The 26,620-nt window shown below is 26.6% G+C and overlaps 1 protein-coding gene across 1 annotated transcript in view; it reads left to right on the top strand.

Annotated features, from left to right (window-relative positions):
- LOC111637000 (cyclin-C-like) overlaps nt 1-26,620 on the top strand; it is a 42,213-nt gene that overhangs the window by 11,773 nt on the left and 3,820 nt on the right. Inside the window, exons 6-10 of the mRNA XM_023382403.1 lie at nt 8,428-8,431; nt 8,978-9,037; nt 11,162-11,229; nt 12,732-12,811; nt 14,480-14,598. Of these exons, the coding sequence (XP_023238171.1) occupies nt 8,428-8,431; nt 8,978-9,037; nt 11,162-11,229; nt 12,732-12,811; nt 14,480-14,598 (331 nt within the window). The remainder of the gene's footprint in view (nt 1-8,427; nt 8,432-8,977; nt 9,038-11,161; nt 11,230-12,731; nt 12,812-14,479; nt 14,599-26,620) is intronic.

The following is a 26,620-nucleotide window of genomic DNA, read 5'->3' as shown; positions in this document are numbered from 1 at the left end:
TATATATATTTTTTCCTTGAAATGTGGCACTTTATAAATAATTTTTATTTAATTAAAGTAATTAATTATCGTGTATAAAAGTATCAAATAGTTTGAAAAATTATAAAATGTTAACAAAACAAGGTTAAAGTTAAATAAAAAAATTAACAAGTAAAATAACCAGAGAAATTGATTCTCTGTTAAAAGAATGAGAAAAATTTGAATTTATCTGGATAATAATAAACAATTAGATTTGATAATATTGAAATTCTAATATAATAAAGCTACATTGTCCAGACTGAGCACTGACATGAAATATTTGAATAGAAACGGACTTTTCACAGAAGAATGAAACAGTAATTCGAAAGGCAATGTTGCATTATATTACCAGAAAATTTGAAATTAAAATAAAGTACTGTATTTTAAACTGTATCGGATCAAAGTTCAACTCACTGCCTCATAGAATGTTATGACATCCATTGAATGATTAATTTGAAGCAGCACGTGCTTATTTTTAAGTTGATTTTATTAGTTTTCTCTGCATTGTTTCAAATAATAGCATTTTTATTTAGTCTTATAATTTACTTTTTCTTTATAAAATTTTTAAAACATTATTATAGTCATTTAATTAATATATACAGGATGTTCACCTTAACATTTATCAGTGCACAAAACAGAGCTTTCCAGCATTGTATGAGGGTATGCAGATGGTGCACTAGGTTTTACTGTGCTGTTTAAAGTAAGATAAGTTTATTCATTGAAAGAATAGGATATGCAGTAGTTCAAAAGCAGTACTTAAATTTTCCAAGCATGCAAATTAAAAAAATCTAGGAATGAATTACATAACTTCCCAACTTTTTATGAGATTTTATTTTTAAAATTTTATATATTTTTAATTATTATAAAATATCAAAAGACTTAATTTTGAGGTTATGAGTGTTATAAAATGCTGTGAATGCTAACAACAAATAAAATCTTCATCAAGTCCGACTCCTCGCAAGATATGACACCTTACCACCCTCTTTCTCTCTATCCCCTTGACCTTTCACAACTAAAATTTAGTAGCATCATTAGCCCTTATATACAAGCTACTTTGCCAAATTTCGTTTCTTTATCTTCACCCCACACTGAATTATTAAGTGAAATTGATGCAATACACACACATCCATGGAATTTTTTTGCCCCCTTTTTTTAACTCTTTTGGATTCGGGTGTCTCAAAAAGTGAAGATTTGCAAAAAACTCTGACACAGTTCCATTACTTTCCCTTGTTATGTATATATAACAGTCAGAAAAGTAAAATGTGATCTTCACAAATTATGGAGCAACATAGGTGGCTATGTTCTTACAAAAGAACCAATGTCATGCAGTCTGCTGATTAGTAGAACATTGTGACAATACCTTATAATCACGAACACTACTATGAAGTGATTATGAGAAAAAGACATAAAATACATGAGAAGCAGCATCAGTACTTTCCAGCTGCACCAATACTTATACATATGATGATTCTAAACATAATATACTGATTGATGCAAATTTGCTGCTGTGTCAGGGATTACTTTTCAGATTTCTCTCATCTTCATAACATTGGAGAATTTTGACATACATCTGCACATAAATGCATACATTAAGCAGAGAGGCAATGGGGACTTCAACATTCATAAAGATATCAGATTTTACATTACCATGGCCTGCATTCATTCAACTGCTATCTGCAACTGATACAACATGTAGGAGATGATGGATGATTTAGCTGGTGTGACATGACGTTAAATATACGCCAGGATGGATCGCAACTGCTTGAGCACTTTTTATGGATTGACTAAGCATTTTTTTTTTCTNATATAAAAATCCTTTCTCTATACACATGAAAAACAAATTTTTTGCAAATATTATATCTCATTTTTTAGCAATTTGTGTAGAGAATTGTAAAGAATCCAAATTTTTGTTCTTCTGCATTTAAAAATCACTAAAAAATTTGTTTTGATTAAATGCAAAGGAACAAAAAATTGCTATTCTTTATGATTGTCTACACAAATTGCTACAAATATGACATAAAATTAGCTAAAAATTTATTTTTCATGCATATGGAGAAAGAATTTTTATATTTATATCCTCTTATTTTAAAAGAATTGTTTTTTTTTATATTATATTATAGACAAAAAACAGTCTTGCTGACAAAGACAATAATACATGATCAAAAGTACTTGCATATATATTTTATGTTTATAAAAAGCTGGTAACACTAAAAGATAGTTTGTATAATGTATTATTTTTGTAATTTGGCATGAAGTGTGTGTAAAAAAGATTTTGTTAATAAACTAAAATGCTATTGGGATGTATTTTTATCCTATGATTACTTTATAACTTAAGTTTCTCATATGATTCATAATTAACATGTTTCATATTTTTTTTTATATAATCTATAGCAATAAGTCTTGGATTATGTCCTTCTATTCAATAGTCATAGGTATTCCTGACGATGATTTTATATATTGATTTTATATATATTAAGTTATTGTTAAAACAATAACTTTCATGCATCTAAATACTTGTTATTTTTAGATTTTATTTGTAATTTTCTTTATTAAAGCATTATTTCTTATTTCATTACTTTTATTATTATTTTATTACATAATGAAATAAGTTTGCATAGTTCTGATTTGTTTTCTTTTCTTATAGGAAAGTAGTAAATGACAGTTTGAGAACTGATGTATGTTTAATGTATCCTCCTCATCAGATAGCTCTAGGTAATTTTTCCATTCATCTTTGTTGTTTATTTTCAAATCATATTTTAAGTTATGATTTAATGGCTAAACTAGAAATTATTATATCTAAAATATTTTAAATATATACAGCACTCCAAATTGTAATGTATGATACACAGCATACTTTAATTATGTTTAATGTTATCAATATATAATTTGTTTATTTTATGGTAACGTAACTAAGAATGGAATTTAGACCCACTTAAAAGCTGGAACAATTGATTAATAACACTGCACACCATTCCAGCACATTAAAGTTTAATGGAAGCACAAACATTTTCAGCCACTTTAAGGAGTACCGCATCTGGCAAGAGAGCCATTTTTACATTAAACAAGTTACAAAAAATATTTTAAAATGGAACATTCTGTATGTTCAATAACGCAGTTTACAAATTATTCGATATGTGATTAGATGCTGTTTCAAAAGTTATAATTTTCAAATACAAAGATATATAGAACAAAGTATTAATTAATTAAAAAGAAAAATATTAATAATGCTAAAATAAGTACTCAACTATTAGTGCAGGTTAAAATGTCTTCATTATATGACCAGATGCAGTTTTATAAAAGTAATGTACACTTCACGCCTACACTTTACTGTATAACGTAATTGCACTTACGTGTTGTGGCATTACCAACGGTGAATTTGAAGTATAAATGAGTTCACCACATTTATTATTATAGCTTCTGTCCTTTTTTCTTTATATTCTTATATAGCTACATATCTTTGGCTATTAGTTTTGGACTCATCACACCATGTTTGTGATAAGTCCAAAACTAACAGGGAAACCTACATAAGAATAAAAAATTATTTTACTTGTAATTGTACCAGTAATGTAATTATAACTGTACATTTTTTTTTAAAAAAAAGAAAATTGTTTGTGTATTTAATTTAATGAAGACAGTCTTTATACAGTTTTAGAAATGATTATTGCATCAAAGTTTCTTTTCAGGTTGACAGTCGGGTATATACTGTAATATAACATCCAGAGAATAAAAATGGTATTATGAAGCCAATACAATTGTATTCTTTAGACTAAGCGAAAAAGAAAGACGATAAGATGTAGAATGAAAATNAGATTTTATTACCAATGGCTTGGTAAGAGTACTCTATATTAGAAATATTAAATTTGAGATTATTTATGATTTGTAAAATGTTGTGTACTTAAATATAATTTGATTATAAGATTTTCAAATGTCATTACTTTTATAATTTGTATTAAACTAACACAACTGCACAAAGGAAATGAAATGAAAAATAATGCTTTAATAGAGGAGAAATGAGAAGCACTCAAATGCACTCATATTATCATAATTCATCATCTAAAACAGTGTTCTTCAACCTTGGTCCTGGTGCCAGTCTGCGGAAATTTCTTGCTAGTTCGTAAAAATTTCTTAGACCGTCGAGAATTATTAACAAAATAATATTTTAAACTTGTAATTAATATAAACAATTTTTATTTAGTTTTATTATTGCAATTGTTTAAATAAAGTTACAACAAATCATGCTTGTCACCCATGTTTAAGCAGTTTACGTCTAAGAAAATTTATAGTTAGTTTTCTGCTGATCCAGAACAGCAGTTTCTAACCAGTGGACTGTAGACTACTGATGGTCTGCAAGAAAATTTTGGTGGTCCTTAGAGAAATTTGAACATTGATCAACTCAAGATTACACAAAGTATTATGAAAGAAATGCAAAGTGCTTGGTTGCTTCTTCTCACTCATTGGGGGTTTTTTATTTGAGACTAAAACCAAACAAAAAATGACTGTTATTAGTAAATAATAATATCAATAAATAATGTTGTGAGTGTGATTGTCATCGTAAGTGGAAAAGAGCCAAGAATCCATAAACTTATTTCAAACAAGCATCAATAAACTTTATACTAATTTATTATAATTAAACAAGTGAATTTTATATTAATGAAGTAAAATAGAATGGACCGTTTGTGATCATTATTCTATAGATGTTTGTATCGTTAAAAATTATTTCTTTATTTTTTACAAATGAAATAAATTTATTGAAAAACAAAAAAAACCTGTAAAGAAAACATTAAAATTTAAACAATCAATTCTAATTTGCTTTATTGGAGCTTCTAATAAATAAGCATTCACTCTACAACTCTAACACTTAAGTTTTGTAACTTGTCTTTAGGAATATAAACAGTAAATTTCACTAATAAAGATTTAAACTTTAAAGTACATTTGAAAGAATAAAATTTGAGAATAGCAAACTAAATTATCTTTTCGTGTTTAGTGATACAGAAGAATGGCTTAATTTGTTAGGTTTTAAAAAACATTTTTATATGAAATTTTAAGATCGTGTTTTCAGCAAGATACAAGAATCATTAATGTGGTATACGTATGTGCAATGATCATCAATGAACATAATCTGTTTAGAAATTCAGTCTACAAACTCTTAATATTTACAAATCATCAAGAAATATATAAAATGGTATTTTATTTGCTAATTAAGAAAAACATCAAAATCTTTCAGATTAGAATAAAAGCCAACAGAAAGATGTGATTTAAAAAATTGGCAGAAAGAGATATAGAAAAGATACCATTACATTTTATTGGAAATAAAATCTTTATAAAAAGTTTAGTAAGATTGAGGAGTGAGATAGTCACGGATTAGGTATAATCTGGGCCTCCTGCCCGTAAACTTTCCATATCTGGTCTTGAATTTCATCTATCTGACTCCATTCTTGAGATTAAGGAGGGACAAACAGTGGGAATTTACAGGACTACAATTTTTTCAAATTCTGGCCCAATAATTCTGAGCTTTTACAGAAACATTTTTCAAATTATCATTCAATTTCTGATTGAGATGACTTATCTTTATTATTTCCATAGAATTTTCTTCATACCTAGGGAGATCATGATATAATTTTCTTTGTTTGTTAACGGAAGATTTGCTCATAATAATCTCTAGAACAAAAGAAGCAGAATCCTGCTTTTTTTGTTCTAAAAATCATTTTGAGCAAGTCTTTGATGAACAGAAGAAAAATATAATAATATCGGTATTTTGTGTTTATTAAAGTTACATTTAAGTTTTCATTGATAGTTTATGAATATTGATGTCATATCAAGTATGCTTTGTTTTCTAATTAAATTTTTATTTATATGTATTAAAATAAAAGCACATAAATTAACATATAAAAGCCAAGAAGTAATTAATATAAAACGAACATAAAAGATTATACAAAAAAAGTAATAAAAAGGATAATAAAACTGTCTAAAAACTCGAATTCCTGCTTATATGATACGTAGGTCACATATAATCTATAAATATGGAAATCTAATCATTTTAAACATATATAATTTATTAGGTTGCTTAACAAATAAAAACTAAAATTATTCATNATAATTTATATATAAAGTGCTAAAAAACTTTAAGTTCGATTTTCTTGATTATATTTGAGCATTGCACTTTAGTATTTTACAGGTAGTACACTCACATGGTGTACTACTTCTGCACCAAAGATTGTCAAAATCCGTTACCCCAAAGCCGTAGGCTCTCCTTGTTAATAATTTTTAATTTTATCCATGATAATCTTTATTATTTTTTAATTATGGTTGTGATGGCAGTTCCCAGTGGCAGCGTAGCTGCAGACAGGATTGAAAGTTGGTTTACATTGTATGTATTTGCCTAGCAGAACATAACAACAAGTGAAATAGTGAATTCACATGATGGGTTGTACTACTCCAACTGTTTGAACAGAACTGCTCACAGAAAACACACGAAATGTGTGTCATCGTGTAAGAATTGGGCGGGGAGATTCACGTCGCGACATGCTTCTGTGCTTTCACTTTCGCCAGCGAATCATGCTCAGTGTGAACTAAGCTTAACACACAATACAGTATATATAACAAAACATACCAGAAAGAAAGCGAAAAAGCAATGAAAACATACTAGTATAATGTGAGAGTGAGAGATGGCTTGGACACACACGACAGATTGCACTTATGCTTTGAGCACATTTTTTTTTTCAATATGCACACAGTTCTAACTCTAAAGGCAAATTTTTTTGTCAAATTTTGCATTCGAAGTTAGAGTCATTTAAAGTGCAAGATAACACCGTAATTCACTAGTAAAATTAATTGGGTGAAGCTCTGCAGTCAGAAAATGTTTTGTCTGTGATCAAAGTTAAAAGCAACTACACAACCACTAAACATCATTTTTGCAAATATGTACAACCTGGTAAGGCCAATGTCATGACAGAGCTGGATTTTCGAAAATCAGGGTCAAAAGTTTTCTGCGTAAAGTCTATGGACTAATTGCCAGTTGTAAGCCAGTCACAAGCTACATGTCATTTGAGTTTTAGATTCCAGTAAATTTACATTGATTATCTCTACAATAATTTTTCATTTTCGATTTAGACCAGTTTTGAATCCTTTTTTCACAGTTTTAGTTTTTTTATACTGCAGAATACAGTTTAATTTTTTTTTAGACAATACCCAGTAATAACATGAGTTTAGTGGTCCATGAAGTCAGAACAGTTGGTGACTGCTGATCTAGAACACTTCAGATGTTGGAATAAAATGCTATTGTAATCAAGATGAGAAACTAGATATAAACCAAAAGTGCTATGATTACAAGAAAAAATATGACTAGGAAACATATTAATTATGAATTGTACAAGAAACATAAATTATTACAAGATAAACCAATTTATCATATTAAACAAACTGTCTTAACAGCTTTTTTATAAACAAAATATACACACAAGAATTTTTGAGAATATATTATTAACTTTTTCAAGTAAGAAGAATTTTTTGTATTAATTATTAATAGAAAGAATATCAAACAAAAATCCTTTTAAAATAAGAGAACATAAATATAAAAATCCTTTCTCTATACACATGAAAAACAAATTTTTTGCAAATATTATATCTCATTTTTTAGCAATTTGTGTAGAGAATTGTAAAGAATCCAAATTTTTGTTCTTCTGCATTTAAAAATCACTAAAAAATTTGTTTTGATTAAATGCAAAGGAACAAAAAATTGCTATTCTTTATGATTGTCTACACAAATTGCTACAAATATGACATAAAATTAGCTAAAAATTTATTTTTCATGCATATGGAGAAAGAATTTTTATATTTATATCCTCTTATTTTAAAAGAATTGTTTTTTTTTTATATTATACTATAGACAAAAAACAGTCTTGCTGACAAAGACAATAATACATGATCAAAAGTACTTGCATATATATTTTATGTTTATAAAAAGCTGGTAACACTAAAAGATAGTTTGTATAATGTATTATTTTTGTAATTTGGCATGAAGTGTGTGTAAAAAAGATTTTGTTAATAAACTAAAATGCTATTGGGATGTATTTTTATCCTATGATTACTTTATAACTTAAGTTTCTCATATGATTCATAATTAACATGTTTCATATTTTTTTTTATATAATCTATAGCAATAAGTCTTGGATTATGTCCTTCTATTCAATAGTCATAGGTATTCCTGACGATGATTTTATATATTGATTTTATATATATTAAGTTATTGTTAAAACAATAACTTTCATGCATCTAAATACTTGTTATTTTTAGATTTTATTTGTAATTTTCTTTATTAAAGCATTATTTCTTATTTCATTACTTTTATTATTATTTTATTACATAATGAAATAAGTTTGCATAGTTCTGATTTGTTTTCTTTTCTTATAGGAAAGTAGTAAATGACAGTTTGAGAACTGATGTATGTTTAATGTATCCTCCTCATCAGATAGCTCTAGGTAATTTTTCCATTCATCTTTGTTGTTTATTTTCAAATCATATTTTAAGTTATGATTTAATGGCTAAACTAGAAATTATTATATCTAAAATATTTTAAATATATACAGCACTCCAAATTGTAATGTATGATACACAGTACATAAAGTTAATTCTGTACAGTCATAATGCATGTTCAATGAATTAAAGTTATTTTATGTTATATTATTATTCCATTAATATTTAAATTTTTCTTTTACACATTAACTATATGAGATAATTTGTTTGTATAAACATAAATAAAATTTTTTAAAGTACAGCTGTTCCTTGATAATCCGACAGGTATGGGACCAAAGCGGTGTCGGATTACCAAAAGTGTCCAGATTACCGAAAGTGATTACATATTTGGCATTGTTTTGCTAGCAGTAGCCTACAATATCCCTACTCCAACTGTTTGAACAGAACTGCTCACGGAAAACACACGAAATGTGTGTCATCGTGTAAGAATTGGGTGNCATTATATACAAGATATTGGACAAGAAGAGATTTTATTACCAATGGCTTGGTAAGAGTACTCTATATTAGAAATATTAAATTTGAGATTATTTATGATTTGTAAAATGTTGTGTACTTAAATATAATTTGATTATAAGATTTTCAAATGTCATTACTTTTATAATTTGTATTAAACTAACACAACTGCACAAAGGAAATGAAATGAAAAATAATGCTTTAATAGAGGAGAAATGAGAAGCACTCAAATGCACTCATATTATCATAATTCATCATCTAAAACAGTGTTCTTCAACCTTGGTCCTGGTGCCAGTCTGCGGAAATTTCTTGCTAGTTCGTAAAAATTTCTTAGACCGTCGAGAATTATTAACAAAATAATATTTTAAACTTGTAATTAATATAAACAATTTTTATTTAGTTTTATTATTGCAATTGTTTAAATAAAGTTACAACAAATCATGCTTGTCACCCATGTTTAAGCAGTTTACGTCTAAGAAAATTTATAGTTAGTTTTCTGCTGATCCAGAACAGCAGTTTCTAACCAGTGGACTGTAGACTACTGATGGTCTGCAAGAAAATTTTGGTGGTCCTTAGAGAAATTTGAACATTGATCAACTCAAGATTACACAAAGTATTATGAAAGAAATGCAAAGTGCTTGGTTGCTTCTTCTCACTCATTGGGGGTTTTTTATTTGAGACTAAAACCAAACAAAAAATGACTGTTATTAGTAAATAATAATATCAATAAATAATGTTGTGAGTGTGATTGTCATCGTAAGTGGAAAAGAGCCAAGAATCCATAAACTTATTTCAAACAAGCATCAATAAACTTTATACTAATTTATTATAATTAAACAAGTGAATTTTATATTAATGAAGTAAAACGGAACTTTTATGATCATTATTCTATAGATGTTTGTATCGTTTAAAAAAAAATTCATGATAGTGGTCTGCAGGATTCAAAATTGTGAGTTTAGTGGTCCATGAAGTCAGAACAGTTGGTGACTGCTGATCTAGAACACTTCAGATGTTGGAATAAAATGCTATTGTAATCAAGATGAGAAACTAGATATAAACCAAAAGTGCTATGATTACAAGAAAAAATATGACTAGGAAACATATTAATTATGAATTGTACAAGAAACATAAATTATTACAAGATAAACCAATTTATCATATTAAACAAACTGTCTTAACAGCTTTTTTATAAACAAAATATACACACAAGAATTTTTGAGAATATATTATTAACTTTTTCAAGTAAGAAGAATTTTTTGTATTAATTATTAATAGAAAGAATATCAAACAAAAATCCTTTTAAAATAAGAGAACATAAATATAAAAATCCTTTCTCTATACACATGAAAAACAAATTTTTTGCAAATATTATATCTCATTTTTTAGCAATTTGTGTAGAGAATTGTAAAGAATCCAAATTTTTGTTCTTCTGCATTTAAAAATCACTAAAAAATTTGTTTTGATTAAATGCAAAGGAACAAAAAATTGCTATTCTTTATGATTGTCTACACAAATTGCTACAAATATGACATAAAATTAGCTAAAAATTTATTTTTCATGCATATGGAGAAAGAATTTTTATATTTATATCCTCTTATTTTAAAAGAATTGTTTTTTTTTATATTATATTATAGACAAAAAACAGTCTTGCTGACAAAGACAATAATACATGATCAAAAGTACTTGCATATATATTTTATGTTTATAAAAAGCTGGTAACACTAAAAGATAGTTTGTATAATGTATTATTTTTGTAATTTGGCATGAAGTGTGTGTAAAAAAGATTTTGTTAATAAACTAAAATGCTATTGGGATGTATTTTTATCCTATGATTACTTTATAACTTAAGTTTCTCATATGATTCATAATTAACATGTTTCATATTTTTTTTTATATAATCTATAGCAATAAGTCTTGGATTATGTCCTTCTATTCAATAGTCATAGGTATTCCTGACGATGATTTTATATATTGATTTTATATATATTAAGTTATTGTTAAAACAATAACTTTCATGCATCTAAATACTTGTTATTTTTAGATTTTATTTGTAATTTTCTTTATTAAAGCATTATTTCTTATTTCATTACTTTTATTATTATTTTATTACATAATGAAATAAGTTTGCATAGTTCTGATTTGTTTTCTTTTCTTATAGGAAAGTAGTAAATGACAGTTTGAGAACTGATGTATGTTTAATGTATCCTCCTCATCAGATAGCTCTAGGTAATTTTTCCATTCATCTTTGTTGTTTATTTTCAAATCATATTTTAAGTTATGATTTAATGGCTAAACTAGAAATTATTATATCTAAAATATTTTAAATATATACAGCACTCCAAATTGTAATGTATGATACACAGTACATAAAGTTAATTCTGTACAGTCATAATGCATGTTCAATGAATTAAAGTTATTTTATGTTATATTATTATTCCATTAATATTTAAATTTTTCTTTTACACATTAACTATATGAGATAATTTGTTTGTATAAACATAAATAAAATTTTTTAAAGTACAGCTGTTCCTTGATAATCCGACAGGTATGGGACCAAAGCGGTGTCGGATTACCAAAAGTGTCCAGATTACCGAAAGTGATTACATATTTGGCATTGTTTTGCTAGCAGTAGCCTACAATATCCCTACTCCAACTGTTTGAACAGAACTGCTCACGGAAAACACACGAAATGTGTGTCATCGTGTAAGAATTGGGCGGGGAGATTCACGTCGCGACATGCTTCTGTGCTTTCACTTTCGCCAGCGAATCATGCTCAGTGTGAACTAAGCTTAACACACAATACAGTATATATAACAAAACATACCAGAAAGAAAGCGAAAAAGCAATGAAAACATACTAGTATAATGTGAGAGTGAGAGATGGCTTGGACACACACGACAGATTGCACTTATGCTTTGTGCACATTTTTTTCAATATGCACACAGTTCTAACTCTAAAGGCAAATTTTTTTGTCAAATTTTGCATTCGAAGTTAGAGTCATTTAAAGTGCAAGATAACACCGTAATTCACTAGTAAAATTAATTGGGTGAAGCTCTGCAGTCAGAAAATGTTTTGTCTGTGATCAAAGTTAAAAGCAACTACACAACCACTAAACATCATTTTTGCAAATATGTACAACCTGGTAAGGCCAATGTCATGACAGAGCTGGATTTTCGAAAATCAGGGTCAAAAGTTTTCTGCGTAAAGTCTATGGACTAATTGCCAGTTGTAAGCCAGTCACAAGCTACATGTCATTTGAGTTTTAGATTCCAGTAAATTTACATTGATTATCTCTACAATAATTTTTCATTTTCGATTTAGACCAGTTTTGAATCCTTTTATCACAGTTTTAGTTTTTTTATACTGCAGAATACAGTTTAATTTTTTTTTAGAAAATACCCAGTAATAACATACAGTAAGTGCAGAAAGTCTCATAAAGTTAAACTGATTTTCATAACCCAAATTAATTTAGTTTCATTAATTTGGAAAATATTAAGTTATTTTAGTTTTTGTTTATATGAAAATTTAAAAAAAAAAATATTGATTGTGAGATTGAGCAGTAAAAAAGCTCTATCAAATGTTAAATAAATAGATCAATAAAAACGTGAATAGCATTGTAAAATGCTAATTTTAATTATAATCTTAAAGTTATTATTAACATTAAATCTAAGTGGTATATTTGTATATAATTATATTTATAAAATTAAATTTTAAATTTATTTTTATAGCATGTTTACATATGGCATGTGTTATTCTTCAGAAAGATTGTAAACAGTGGTTTTCTGAGTTAAATGTAGATATGGAAAAAGTACGTATAATTTTATATAAATTTCATAAAATAAATTTTTTTTTAAATTGATTTTCGTATAATTTTAAACTTATATCTATTTCATTTGAATTATATTAAAATTTAAAAAATTCACAATTTTGATCACTTATTTATATAGATGTCAATATCAAAATTTATGAGATTAAGCTTAGTGAAATTTTCATTAATTCCCTCATTTGCAAACTTGCATTAGACTTTATCTGTAGGCTTCTGCTGGAGCCAAAAATTTAAATCCTTCCTTTAGATATACTTCAGTCAAGTTAGAACTGTCTTAATAATTTTTAATTTTATCCATGATAATCTTTATTATTTTTTAATTATGGTTGTGATGGCAGTTCCAGTGGCAGCGTAGCTGCAGACAGGATTGAAAGTTGGTTTACATTGTATGTATTTGCCTAGCAGAACATAACAACAAGTGAAATAGTGAATTCACATGATGGGTTGTATTGCCAGAGGTTATTTTTGCTGTTTTGAAAGAATATTCCAATTCAACAGCCAATTGCATAGGAACGTTTGAAGACAAATGCCATTACAGTAACCAATGAGGTGTGTTATTAATCTAACAATGAATTACAAAATTCATTGAGGGGAACCTTTGAAAACATGACAGGTAGGGAGGATATGCCAATAATATTAAGTAAAACAAATCCTTTTATAACTGAAAACTAAAAGAATATTGTAATAAAATATTTAAATAATTCTATTGGGAAAATATAGCAAAAGCAATGAAAACTGGCAATTAGTACCTTTGATCAAGTTTTTCTTTCATTTTGTTATTGCCAGCCAGTTTATAAGTAATATAAGCAGCTAGATATTTTTTTTTTTTATGATATTCTTCTACACTTGACAAATACAGATGGTGTGAAAACTCAAGGTTTCAGTAGTAATTAGCTTACATATAAAGATCTGTTGTGATGTGAGTTGATGCAATCAGTTTAGAAACACCAGTTTGGGAACTTATTTTTAAATTCACCAAATTTTTATATGTTAATCAGCAGTTGGCTCTTGAGTAATGGACAAAAAATGTTATGTTCTAAAAGAAACTGTGTAAGCTTTGAGATGAAATATTTTAAAAAGTAGAAGAAGCACTTCATTACTTACACTGTATTATTATGTTTAATTAAAATAAAGTTTGGATTCTGTCATAAATTTATATTTTTAACAGACGTTTTAATGACATGCATAAATCACTCAATATACATATACAAACATCTCAAAGCACCCAGTGTTTAATTGTAAGCCAAACAATTGCCCTATCGAATCAGGCTACATTACTGCTACAATTAATAATCAAATTCTGAATAATTTGGTACTAGAGGTAGGAATTAAGTGCCATCTCTTAAGAGACTTTTAATACAAAATCATTTTATGAATATAACATCAATTATTAAAAATATGCATAATTTTTATGTTAATTTCTTAACATTTTATATCTTTTGCAGACTATTGTTTACTATTATATGAAATTGATTTTAATATTTTTAGATCCTTAAATTTTAAAGAGTTAATATGAAGTTTACGTTTATATTTATATAAATTATACATATCTCAAGAATAAATCCTTTTGTTTTGTAATCATACATATGATAGCTTAAAAAAATTTTTTTCTGTAATATAACAGATCTATAATATAATTTTTCAACTTAGATTTTAGAAATAACTCGCCAAATTTTATCCCTCTATGATTTATGGAAAAACTTTGATGAGAAAAAAGAAATTCCAGCCTTACTAGCAAAAATTCCAAAACCAAAAACGCAACCTTCCAGGTAAATTTTAAGAATATCGTAACATATATTAATATTTGTTTATTCTTTCAACAATGTAAAATTATTCTAATTAACTAGTAAATTTTTTAATATAACATTAAGAAAGTTGATTAAAGCTTGCTGGAAATATATACTTTCAAAAATAATATAGAATAAAAAAAAAGAGCAATGAATATATATTAATCTTGATGAGAAATGTAGGAATTAAATTGAAATTTTGTTATTTATTATGAATAAAGTATACATAACAAAAACAAAATCTAAACATGTGCAATATTAATTGAAAAATTTCATTAAGTTTATTTAAGGTTTATATTGTTCAGTTCTAAAGTTTTTTTTTGGTAATCATTTTTTAATCTGTAATTTTTATATTAACTTTGCTGTTAGTAGCATAATTAAAATTGTAGTATTTTTATTGAAAAACAAAAAAAACCTGTAAAGAAAACATTAAAATTTAAACAATCAATTCTAATTTGCTTTATTGGAGCTTCTAATAAATAAGCATTCACTCTACAACTCTAACACTTAAGTTTTGTAACTTGTCTTTAGGAATATAAACAGTAAATTTCACTAATAAAGATTTAAACTTTAAAGTACATTTGAAAGAATAAAATTTGAGAATAGCAAACTAAATTATCTTTTCGTGTTTAGTGATACAGAAGAATGGCTTAATTTGTTAGGTTTTAAAAAACATTTTTATATGAAATTTTAAGATCGTGTTTTCAGCAAGATACAAGAATCATTAATGTGGTATACATATGTGCAATGATCATCAATGAACATAATCTGTTTAGAAATTCAGTCTACAAACTCTTAATATTTACAAATCATCAAGAAATATATAAAATGGTATTTTATTTGCTAATTAAGAAAAACATCAAAATCTTTCAGATTAGAATAAAAGCCAACAGAAAGATGTGATTTAAAAAATTGGCAGAAAGAGATATAGAAAAGATACCATTACATTTTATTGGAAATAAAATCTTTATAAAAAGTTTAGTAAGATTGAGGAGTGAGATAGTCACGGATTAGGTATAATCTGGGCCTCCTGCCCGTAAACTTTCCATATCTGGTCTTGAATTTCATCTATCTGACTCCATTCTTGAGATTAAGGAGGGACAAACAGTGGGAATTTACAGGACTACAATTTTTTCAAATTCTGGCCCAATAATTCTGAGCTTTTACAGAAACATTTTTCAAATTATCATTCAATTTCTGATTGAGATGACTTATCTTTATTATTTCCATAGAATTTTCTTCATACCTAGGGAGATCATGATATAATTTTCTTTGTTTGTTAACGGAAGATTTGCTCATAATAATCTCTAGAACAAAAGAAGCAGAATCCTGCTTTTTTTGTTCTAAAAATCATTTTGAGCAAGTCTTTGATGAACAGAAGAAAAATATAATAATATCGGTATTTTGTGTTTATTAAAGTTACATTTAAGTTTTCATTGATAGTTTATGAATATTGATGTCATATCAAGTATGCTTTGTTTTCTAATTAAATTTTTATTTATATGTATTAAAATAAAAGCACATAAATTAACATATAAAAGCCAAGAAGTAATTAATATAAAACGAACATAAAAGATTATACAAAAAAAGTAATAAAAAGGATAATAAAACTGTCTAAAAACTCGAATTCCTGCTTATATGATACGTAGGTCACATATAATCTATAAATATGGAAATCTAATCATTTTAAACATATATAATTTATTAGGTTGCTTAACAAATAAAAACTAAAATTATTCATATTACATTTTAATTGCATGATAAATTCTTACATTGATAAAATAATAATAATAAAAAATTATTTGAATCGCAGAGTTGGAAAAATGTTGAAATTAATATTTAATATTTTTTAATGGTTTATATGAATGTATAAATTTGAATAAATCCATTACCTGATAAACATTTTGTAATTAAAAGTATTTCATTGCTATTTTTGATTCACAAATATTTTTGAAAGTAGATCAATTAATTTCTTAGGAAATCAAATTTAAAGAATAATAATAATAATAATAATAATGCTATTAAATTATGATATAATTAAAGTTTATGCTAAACTAAAATAATTTTAGTTTTCTCACAGTTATCGAATAATAAATTCTGTTTATTATAAAGAAGTGTCTCAAGAGCTCTTAAAACGTTTGCTTCTCTCTCGTCGAAGTAATTACATAACATATTTATAATAGCTCTAGTAAAAGATATCATTTTTTTTAGGCTTGAATGTTGCAATTTTTGTTCATAAGAAAAATCTAATCGGGTATGACGAGATGATCTAATAGCTATTTCACTGGTCCATTTCAATTTCCAGAATGATACAAATATCTTAATCATTCTAGAATAGTGAGAGGAACGTCATCCTGCATAAATCATACATCTTGTGAAATATTGAAAGAAATATTATTAATAGGTTTTAGAAAATCATTACTTAAGGAATTGAAGTTCTCGTTCATATCGGTTACCAAGAAAAAATCCAACAACAAGTTGCATATCTTTTCTGGTGTAAAATACTTACGTTTATGAAACACTAAGACAAATTACTACCAAGTTAAAATTACGTGCGGTGCCATTTGTTACGAGATGTTATTAAGAAAAAGCTTTTATTATATTAATTATTATGAAAACATAAAAAAAAGCTTAATTTTGAGGGTAGATAACTTTTAAAAATATTGAAAATGACAATAATAAAAAATTTTCACTAAATCTGACTCCACTCGAGATATGACGTGACTCATTTTCTACTCCCCAGAGGGTCAAATGTGACATGATTACAATATGTTAAAACACCAGGAAAGCAAAAGTGATAATGAATGGTGGCTAGCAAATACGTATTGAAAATACTGAAATTGTTTTCGTATACATATTCCATTAGGGGTATTTTATGATTATTCAGTATATCTTTTCTAATTGTTACTTTATCCATCTGAAGAATATCATGAATAAAATGTAAGAGTTAATAAAATAGTCATTGGAAAAGCTAGAGTCATCTTAGATTGTCTTCTGGAAATAAGTATTACATAATGTAGATCTGATTAAGATATTTATTGCATTATAAGACACTGTTTTCTGCTGGATATTGTTGGATAAATTATTACAAAAACATTAAACCTACTTTCCTAATGAAACAAATAGAAATTTATTCACATGAAAAAGATTTTTTTCTCTTAATTTATTATAATGCCCCTAATTTATTCAAAAAAGAAATGTATTCTTATCTTCAGTTATGCATATTGTATTTTATTATTTTTGTTCATTTTTTTGAGCTAACCACATTAGTTACAAGTTACACCAGATGTGACATTATTAGAAAGAAACTAGGAAAATTAAATTAAATTTATTAAATGCAGTTTATTTTACATTCTTTCAATTATATACGATTGATGTTTTGATGATTATAATACACAATAAACTGATAATCGATATATTATTGGTGACTTATACTTTCAAAATTCTATAGTTTTCTAAATTACCATCTTATGTAGATTAAGAATTGCCTGTAATGCTATCAATTTTTAGCATTATAATGTAGAAAATGGTGATCACAAAACAGAAATTTTAGTCAAGGAAATAGTAAAAGTCACACAGTGACATTTTGGGTGAATATGGAACTTAAAGTACTTGTTGAATTTTTGGCCAAAAATTCATGAACAACAAGAGCATTTTGAGCAGATGAATTATCGTGTTGTAAAATTCATGAATTTTCTTGCTCAAATCAGGTCGTTTTCTATAAATTGCTTCTCACAAACGATGCAAAATGCTCAAATAATTCTTTATTGTCAGTTTAGCCAATCACAAGAAATTCCTAATGCACAACTCCACAATGATTGAATAAAACAGTCAACACGGCCTTGATTTTTGATTGATTTTGATAAGGTCATTTCATTCTTGCTTCATCTTTTGAGTGCCATTCGTTTGATCGTTCAACTGTTTCAGTGTCAAAAGTGTAGATCCATGTCTCATCACCTGTAATGATGTGTTTAAGAACACTTTGCTGTGAGAAAACATTTCCTTGGCCACTTGAATATATTGTTTTTGGAAAAAATTCAACATGCTGCAAGGCCAAATGGTCTTTCAAAATTGCTTGACAAGATCCAAATAATACAGGAATGTGTTCAATAATGTTCCTAAGTGTTAATTAATGATCATTGAGTAACAAATCTCTGATTCAAGCTAATCATTCTAAAAAATGAACAAATGATCCATTCTTGATACTTTTTGATGACAGTAGTATCAAAGAAAAAGGAGTCACAAACTAGAGGCTAACATTCGTATCACCGAAGTTTATTGTAACACTTTTCTGTTACAACGTGTCGCAATAAAATTCTCTGATACAAGATTAGTTTTTAGTGTGTATAACTCCTTTTTCCTTAATATAACAAATCCTAATATTAGTAAGTCTTCACACCATGAAAAAACCATAAAATGCAGTGATACTTTTTAATCTTCTATTATTTTCGATTGTTTTTATTGACGTTCTTCAAGTTAAAAAAGAAAAAAACACAGATTGAATGATGATTTTTACTTATTTAAATGGAACGTAAACATATTTCTGAAGCACACATTCAAATATTAATATGTAGAACAAAAAATTCAAATGAGAGAATGCATTTTTGTATTATTTTTTTTGTTATTTCTTGTATAATAATGTACTTCTTAACTGTAATATATGTAAAATTAAAAAGAGTTCTAGCACTTTTTGGACTTTTATAAATCTTTTTAAAATTGAATATTATAATCCAGCAAGTTTTAAAAACTCTTCTTTTTTTTTTTATTTAAAATTTTTAAACTAATTGATAATTATTATTTATTTTAATTTTCTAATTGTAAATGGAATTGATAAGAGATTTATTAAGCTTTATTATGTAAAGATTTTTGTTAAAGATTGCTTATTTTATGCTTACAATTTCAGTATTAAAGCCAAATAAAATATCAATTAATAACTGGAAAACAATTTACAAAAGCCATTTATAGTAACAAATTAAACAACTATTGCTGAAAATGAATCAACCGAACCAGGACTCGAATCCAGAATCTGCTAGAATAATGTTTGTTCGCTGTCTTAGAGTCATAAAAAAATAAAATAAAATATGGGCATCAGTGTGACTCTAAGGCAGAAATACATGTTAAGGTAAACATTAATTATTATTTAATGAACGTATCATTCTCAAAATTGTACGATTTGTGTATCGACTTATATTAATTGGTATAAATACGGTCAAAATTTATATTTGCTCGATCTTTTCGTTGTTGAAATGCTTCATTCGCCGCACGATTTATTAATTTCCGAAGCGAAATATAATCGAATTAAAATAGCGTAAGGTTAAAAATGGAGAATTAAAACAAAAGAAAAACTACATTTTTCAAAAGAAGCATTCCAAACAAATCTTAACAATGAAAAAAATAAAAAATAGAAGTGATTTTATTCCGTTAATTCAGTGTTTCCCAAGCTAGGGTTGTTTATGCTTGTTTCTGAATGAAGTGTCATGTATTTGTGGAATGGCAAGTGTCATAAGAGATGGCAGTTGTTGTATATGTAATAGAATTCTTTTAGTTTTTACTCACATTTGAAATTTAATTAAAAAAAAAAAAAATTTATATACACTTGCATGTTTGTAAGACTGATTTAACTTCATATTTAATACTGTAGTGATATTTTCTTTTTGTTAATTGCGTAAAGTGAAGTTCGTATTGTGTTAATCTGTATAACTCTATTACTTGTATTATTGTACTTGATTACAAAATGAAAACTTCTTGACATATTTAACTTTGATTTATTTACATATCCTGTAATTGATCCAGTAACTCCAATTTTACAATTTAATATTGTTGTATAAATAAAAAAAAATAAGAGAAAATTGTAATTTCCTGCCAAATACTGTTAAATCATGTCAAATTTATCGTTCTTTGTTTATATGCATTATGTTTAATTTCTTATCAACACACACTAAAATTGCAAATAATAATAATAATAAAAATTTTCAAAGAGATTATTTATATATTTCTTTAAATTTCAAGCATGTTTAATTATTTATGTATGAAATTATCTAGCAGATAATATAAAATTTTCCATAAATAATGTTAAAATATATAAGTGTTTTGAAGTGTAAAACGACAATCTTCTTACGAAAAAGTCAAGCTAACTTTTCCAGTTTCTAACTCCAAGAGATCTTGACCTGTTTTTCAATGTTAAAGTATGTGAAAATTATTCAATTAATCTGCAGTATATTTTTGTGGTTTCCAAAATTTTTAAATATCCGAACTTTTTCTGCCGAGATTGATGTGCATACGTCATCTAAATATACAAAATACTGCTTTCGACTCTGAAAATTAAGAGTTGTCCTTATAGGAAAGGTTGAATTTCTCCTTTCTCACCAAATTTACATAAATTATGAAAACATGCGTTAAAAGAATTGCCAATTAATCAAACCGGAGTCCCGCTAGTCACATACGATGACGACTCCTATTCACATAAGTAATTAAAAAAAAAAAAAAAAAAATAGAAGTTACAACTCAAAGGCCCAAAGTATGTATTTATAGAAGAATAAGACAGATAAGTTGGCAATAGAGATGCTATTTATTTAATTTGTTCTGTAACCGGATGCATTGAAATATACCAAATTAAGATATTTATTTTCAGTCAATGTGTATTTCATTATATAAAATTGTCCTATTGATCAAACTGCAGTATCTATATAATAAGATTTATAATATTGTAATAAAATATTGAGAAAAATTAACATTTTTCTCGTAGCTATTTAAATGTCGTTACAAATGAAAATTTTTGTATGTAATAAGCTTTACTCATGACAAATAAATCTTGATCTTTGTATTATGTTATTTGGGAGCGCACATTCATTTTTTGTTGTAAACGTGTCAAATTTTTATATTTAGATTTGTTCGCGACGTAACTCGTTACTACTCGACACTTCGTTATTGTGTACATAAAGTTCCTATTTTAATTACGGAAAAAATTTCGTAGTTGTCACTTTATCCGTCTCGTCAGAATGTTTGTCATTTTGTGAAATTAAAAATTAAAACAATTAAAATTAATTTCGACACAAATATTTTTAAATAAAAGAGTAATTAATTCAATATTATATTTTGTTAAAACAAATTATATCCGTTAAATTAATCGGTAATTTTTATATTTTCATTTTATATAAATTCATTCGTATGACTAAACACAATTTATTTTATTATTATTATTATTATTATATTTTCATTTTGTATCCTTTCAAGACTAAAATGTAATTTGTGACAAACTGAAATTTCTATTGCAAAGTTTCTATGTTGAGAAAAATTAAGATTGTAATTTTGAAAAGTTGAAGATACAGAGAAAAAAAGTAATGATAAAGAAGAATAGAAAAATATTTTCCATTGATCTTTATAAATGTAATTGAAAGTGAAAATTCTTTGTAACTTTGAAACTGTAAAAATTGTTTTTTTTTTCATATTATAGTGAAAGTTTTGTTTAAATTTGATGCTATGTAAATGGAGTGTATAAAATAATATTTTAATAAATATAACTTAAATGTTTACAATTTTTAAAATTCTTCAACNATGCAAGATCACTGCCAAATTCATTGTTGATGTGTTGTTCTTCAAATCGTCGGGAACAGATTACTATAATTAATTATTATTATATTTTCATTTTCCTTTTTTATAATTAACAACAGAAGAGAGAAAAAAAAACAGAATATTGTACAGCCGTAATTGTATTGTGTAACTTGGTGAATTTATTTTATTATTATTATTATTATTATATTTTCATTTTGTATCCTTTCAAGACTCTAAAATGTGATTTGTGACAAACTGAAATTTCTATTGCAAAGTTTCTATGTTGAGAAAAATTAAGATTGTAATTTTGAAAAGTTGAAGATACAGAGAAAAAAAGTAATGATAAAGAAGAATAGAAAAATATTTTCCATTGATCTTTATAAATGTAATTGAAAGTGAAAATTCTTTGTAACTTTGAAACTGTAAAAATTGTTTTTTTTTTCATATTATAGTGAAAGTTTTGTTTAAATTTGATGCTATGTAAATGGAGTGTATAAAATAATATTTTAATAAATATAACTTAAATGTTTACAATTTTTAAAATTCTTCAACAAATAACATATTCGAAGCATGTATTTCGAAAGATATAAACTTGTATTCGTGAAAAAGTCAAAGTGGCTTTCGATTTAAGTCTCTCGTCTTAATTTTATAGATTCGTGATAATTCGGATGGCGTTTTTAATTAATTATATAAATAAAATTAGATATTTTACTACATAAAAGCTAAAGTTTCTACGTTCTCGAACTTGATTTCTTGAAAAGATGCATAAAAAATATTAGTACGCAACTATTTGTTAAATTTTGAAAAGTTTGGAATACTTCGAGATCAATTTCTCTCAAAAATAAATTAATTTTGTTTTTTGAATATTTACTGTTTAAATTGTAATGTATTTAAATCAAGTATTCACAAATTTCATTTTAATACATTAAAATGGCTTATAAATTTGACGGAATTTATTCTACATTGATATGACCACACAAGAATTAGAAGTATGCATGTAGTATGTCATCTTATATCTCGATTATAAATGATGCCATTATGGTATAAATACATACTTTATACAAGTAACTGCAGGGAATAATTATAATTTTGAATCAACATTTTAGCCAGTATTGATTTTAAGAATTAAAAAAAAATTATATTTAAATACTTCATAGTTTGTTTCGTCGGGAATATTCAATGTTAAGTTAATGAAAATGTATTTAAGTAATTATGAATTATTGTTAAATTTGAAAAATAAATTAAGTTATTATTGGATTTTTTATTTATTGAAAAAATTCTATATTAAAAAGTTACGAAAAATTGTTACAGGTCGATGTTTTATATAATTGAGAAGCAAATAAAAATCGAAGTTTCTATGTAAATAGATGATGTAAAGGAAACACTGCATTTTTATATGATATCTTTTAGATTGGATTCTAATTTATTATATTTATAATATCGAGATTCGAAGAAGAAGAAGAAGTAAAAACTATTCTGATGTTTAAATCAATTTTAAAAAAAAAGAAAGGAGAAAACAAAAAGATATAGTAAACTCCCAATAATCTGTAGTATGTCTATATTTAACACAATTGTATATGAATACATCTATTTATAAAACTTTATAATATAAAAGGGGAGATGAAATTGTTATAAAATATAAACAATATAATGTTTACCTTAACTTGTTTAAAAAATAATAGTAATATTGAATCAATTTATGAATAAATATGAATTTCTTGGGTACATTAATCAGTTTTTTCAACTTACCTTTCATACAAATTATTATGAGTTTACTGTATTTGAAACAAAGTGTAATTATTAAATTAAAGATATATATATATTATTATTATTTATTTTTTTTATTATTAATGAAAAAACTAAATGTTTTATTTAACTACAAGAAAATTTTGTAAAATTACATTGATTTTCTTCAAGGACTCAAGTCTTTGTTGTTGTTTATTTCTTAACTTTTTAAACTTATGTCTTGAACATTTATTGTAATCTGACACAATTGAAATAAAATTTTAAATTGGTTTTTTCTTATTTTCCTTTTTTTTTAAATCCAATTTTAGATAAATTCAATAAATTTTACAAAAAAAAAAANTTCTAGTGAAATAAAGAATGGATTAAATAATATGTTCTGTTATTTTACATGTTAATGCTTAATTTCTTATGAAAGAAAAAAAGAAGAGAAAAAAGGAAAATAACACATTTACATATGTCATAGAGTATGGAAGAATGAACAAACTATGAAGTATTGCTGTGTATTGTGAATGAAAGTATCATTTTCTGCAATTAAAAGTATATATTCAGTCCATTACATTTTATATATTTACACAAAGCATTTGTTTTTCTATATTAAGTGTTTATGAGTTTTATGGAATGTAAACAAATGAAGATTTGCTTCATTTTTAATACATTGAGATATAAAAACTGTTATTAGGTAAGTCTTAGCAATTATTAATTTGATACCAATTCAAGATTTTTTAAAATATGTTTCAAATAATTGAGTTTTCACTGTGTACAGTACCAAATACCTGTATAACCCGTAACTAGTGTTCTGATTTGAAATATGCCAGGTTTCCTCGAATCTCCTGTTACTTCTTTAATTTACTTATTCAACATATCTAAATACAGTAGGTACTTGTTTCACAAACTGATTTGCATCTCCTTGTCTGATATGTTTCATATGTATATTGGGAATCCGTGATGAAAGCCGAACTTTTAAGCCGGTGTTACACACGCTTTATTTGCCAAGTTGCAAATGCTTGTCTATAGATGTACTAATTGCCAAACTGACAAATAATGAGGTCACATGTCCCCACACAGCTATTCGTTGTATGTCCGGATCGCGGTTCTGCTCGCAGCCAGGACCTATATCTGTCTCTTTTGATTAGTGATGTGCCGGCCCAGAACAAAAAAATCCTTTATAAAAGAACCCTTACCACTTACCAACTATTAAGATCTGATAAGGATGTAGTGGACAGAAGAACACTCCATGGTGTATATAAAATTCCGGTTACGGACTCAAGGCGACGTAGTAAATTAATGTATATAGGGGCAACAGGAAGATGTATCAGACATCAAGCAAATATAAGAAAAGAACAACCAGGCACTGCATTGGCCACCTACGTTTTAGTGGACCCGCAAGACGTCAAGGCTGAATGGAACTAATGCAGATAGTTGGAGACCGGAAACACCGGCATTACGCGGAAGCCTGGCAGATTTGTAAAGCAAAGCATAAAGGCCTTGCAATAAACTTTCGAGAATCGGCAGCATGGTCCTCTAGCTTAATATAAACCTTAATAATTGTGGCAAGTAGTTACTATGTATCTTAAGCTATGTATTTATGAGTGATGGTAACTAATTGTATTTAGATATTTATGTAATCTTTAGGATTTTTATACTTCCGTTACTAAGTTCACAATGACGTTATGAATTGCAATGGATTATAGGCTAGTTGAAAAATATTCGAAAAACTTGTTCGATTTACATTTTGTTATTTTTCTTGAGAAATGTCTTTTAACAAGACCGAAAACTTCGGCTGCAAGATAAGGTGTATTAGTAAGTTTTTTGATATTATAGTATGCAGTCTCGAACGATTTGAAAATAATTATAGTTGTGTAGAATGTATACTCGGCCTGTAATCTACCCGCAGCTCTCCTACTGAGCAAAAGTGATTCTAGACAGAAAATTCTCTCTATAATCTCTAATTTCATCAGTATAATAAGTTCTATTACTGTAATAGACTAAAGTCACAAGAGACTAGTATTTTAAATTTTAGAAAAATAAATAAATTTTATTCATTTAAATTATGATTATCCAAAATATCCAGTTATTCTGATGTTATAGTTCAATTTTGCTTGTGGATAAATTTTTGATTTTGTATTCCTAAACTCTATCTAAATTCTTTCTATGTTGTTTTGATTTAAAGGCGGCAAAGTGCTGCTGTAATCATTGCTAAAGTTAACAACGGATGGAAAGGATCGTTGTTGTTAGACGATTCTCTTTCCTCTTCCTGTTCTTCGATCTTTCTTTTCTTGCATTCCGGTTGGCAATTTGCTTCGTCTTTAGCACCTCTCTTTCTGTTAATCGTTTCAATATTTGTCTCAGTTCTTTCTTCCAAATTATAAGGGAAAGTTTGACAGGTGCAATGACATCTACAAACATTTTCAGATCTTACGAACGAATTTAGAAGCGACTTTTCTCTTTTATATCTTTCCCATTCTGTTTTTGATCTTTCTATGTACGGCTTCTTAGCATCGAATTCCAGTTGTTTCCATCTTCTTCCCAATATCTTTGCCGCTTCTGTCACTCGCCTTACTCCCGCAGCTCTAAGTTCTGGAAGATTGTGGACGTAATAAAAAAGGAAAGAGGACATCGGTCTTTTGAGATGGATTCTTCCTCCTCTTTCTCTCTGCATCCTCGGTGACATCCTTATTGGCACACGGGAGCGAGTTCCGAGTTCGTT

This window comes from Centruroides sculpturatus, unplaced genomic scaffold (genome assembly GCF_000671375.1).
Source record: "Centruroides sculpturatus isolate CEXI.00-Female unplaced genomic scaffold, Cexi_2.0 scaffold927, whole genome shotgun sequence".
In the NCBI taxonomy this organism is placed as follows: Eukaryota; Metazoa; Arthropoda; class Arachnida; order Scorpiones; family Buthidae; genus Centruroides; species Centruroides sculpturatus.
This window is presented reverse-complemented; position numbering and strand designations above follow the sequence as displayed.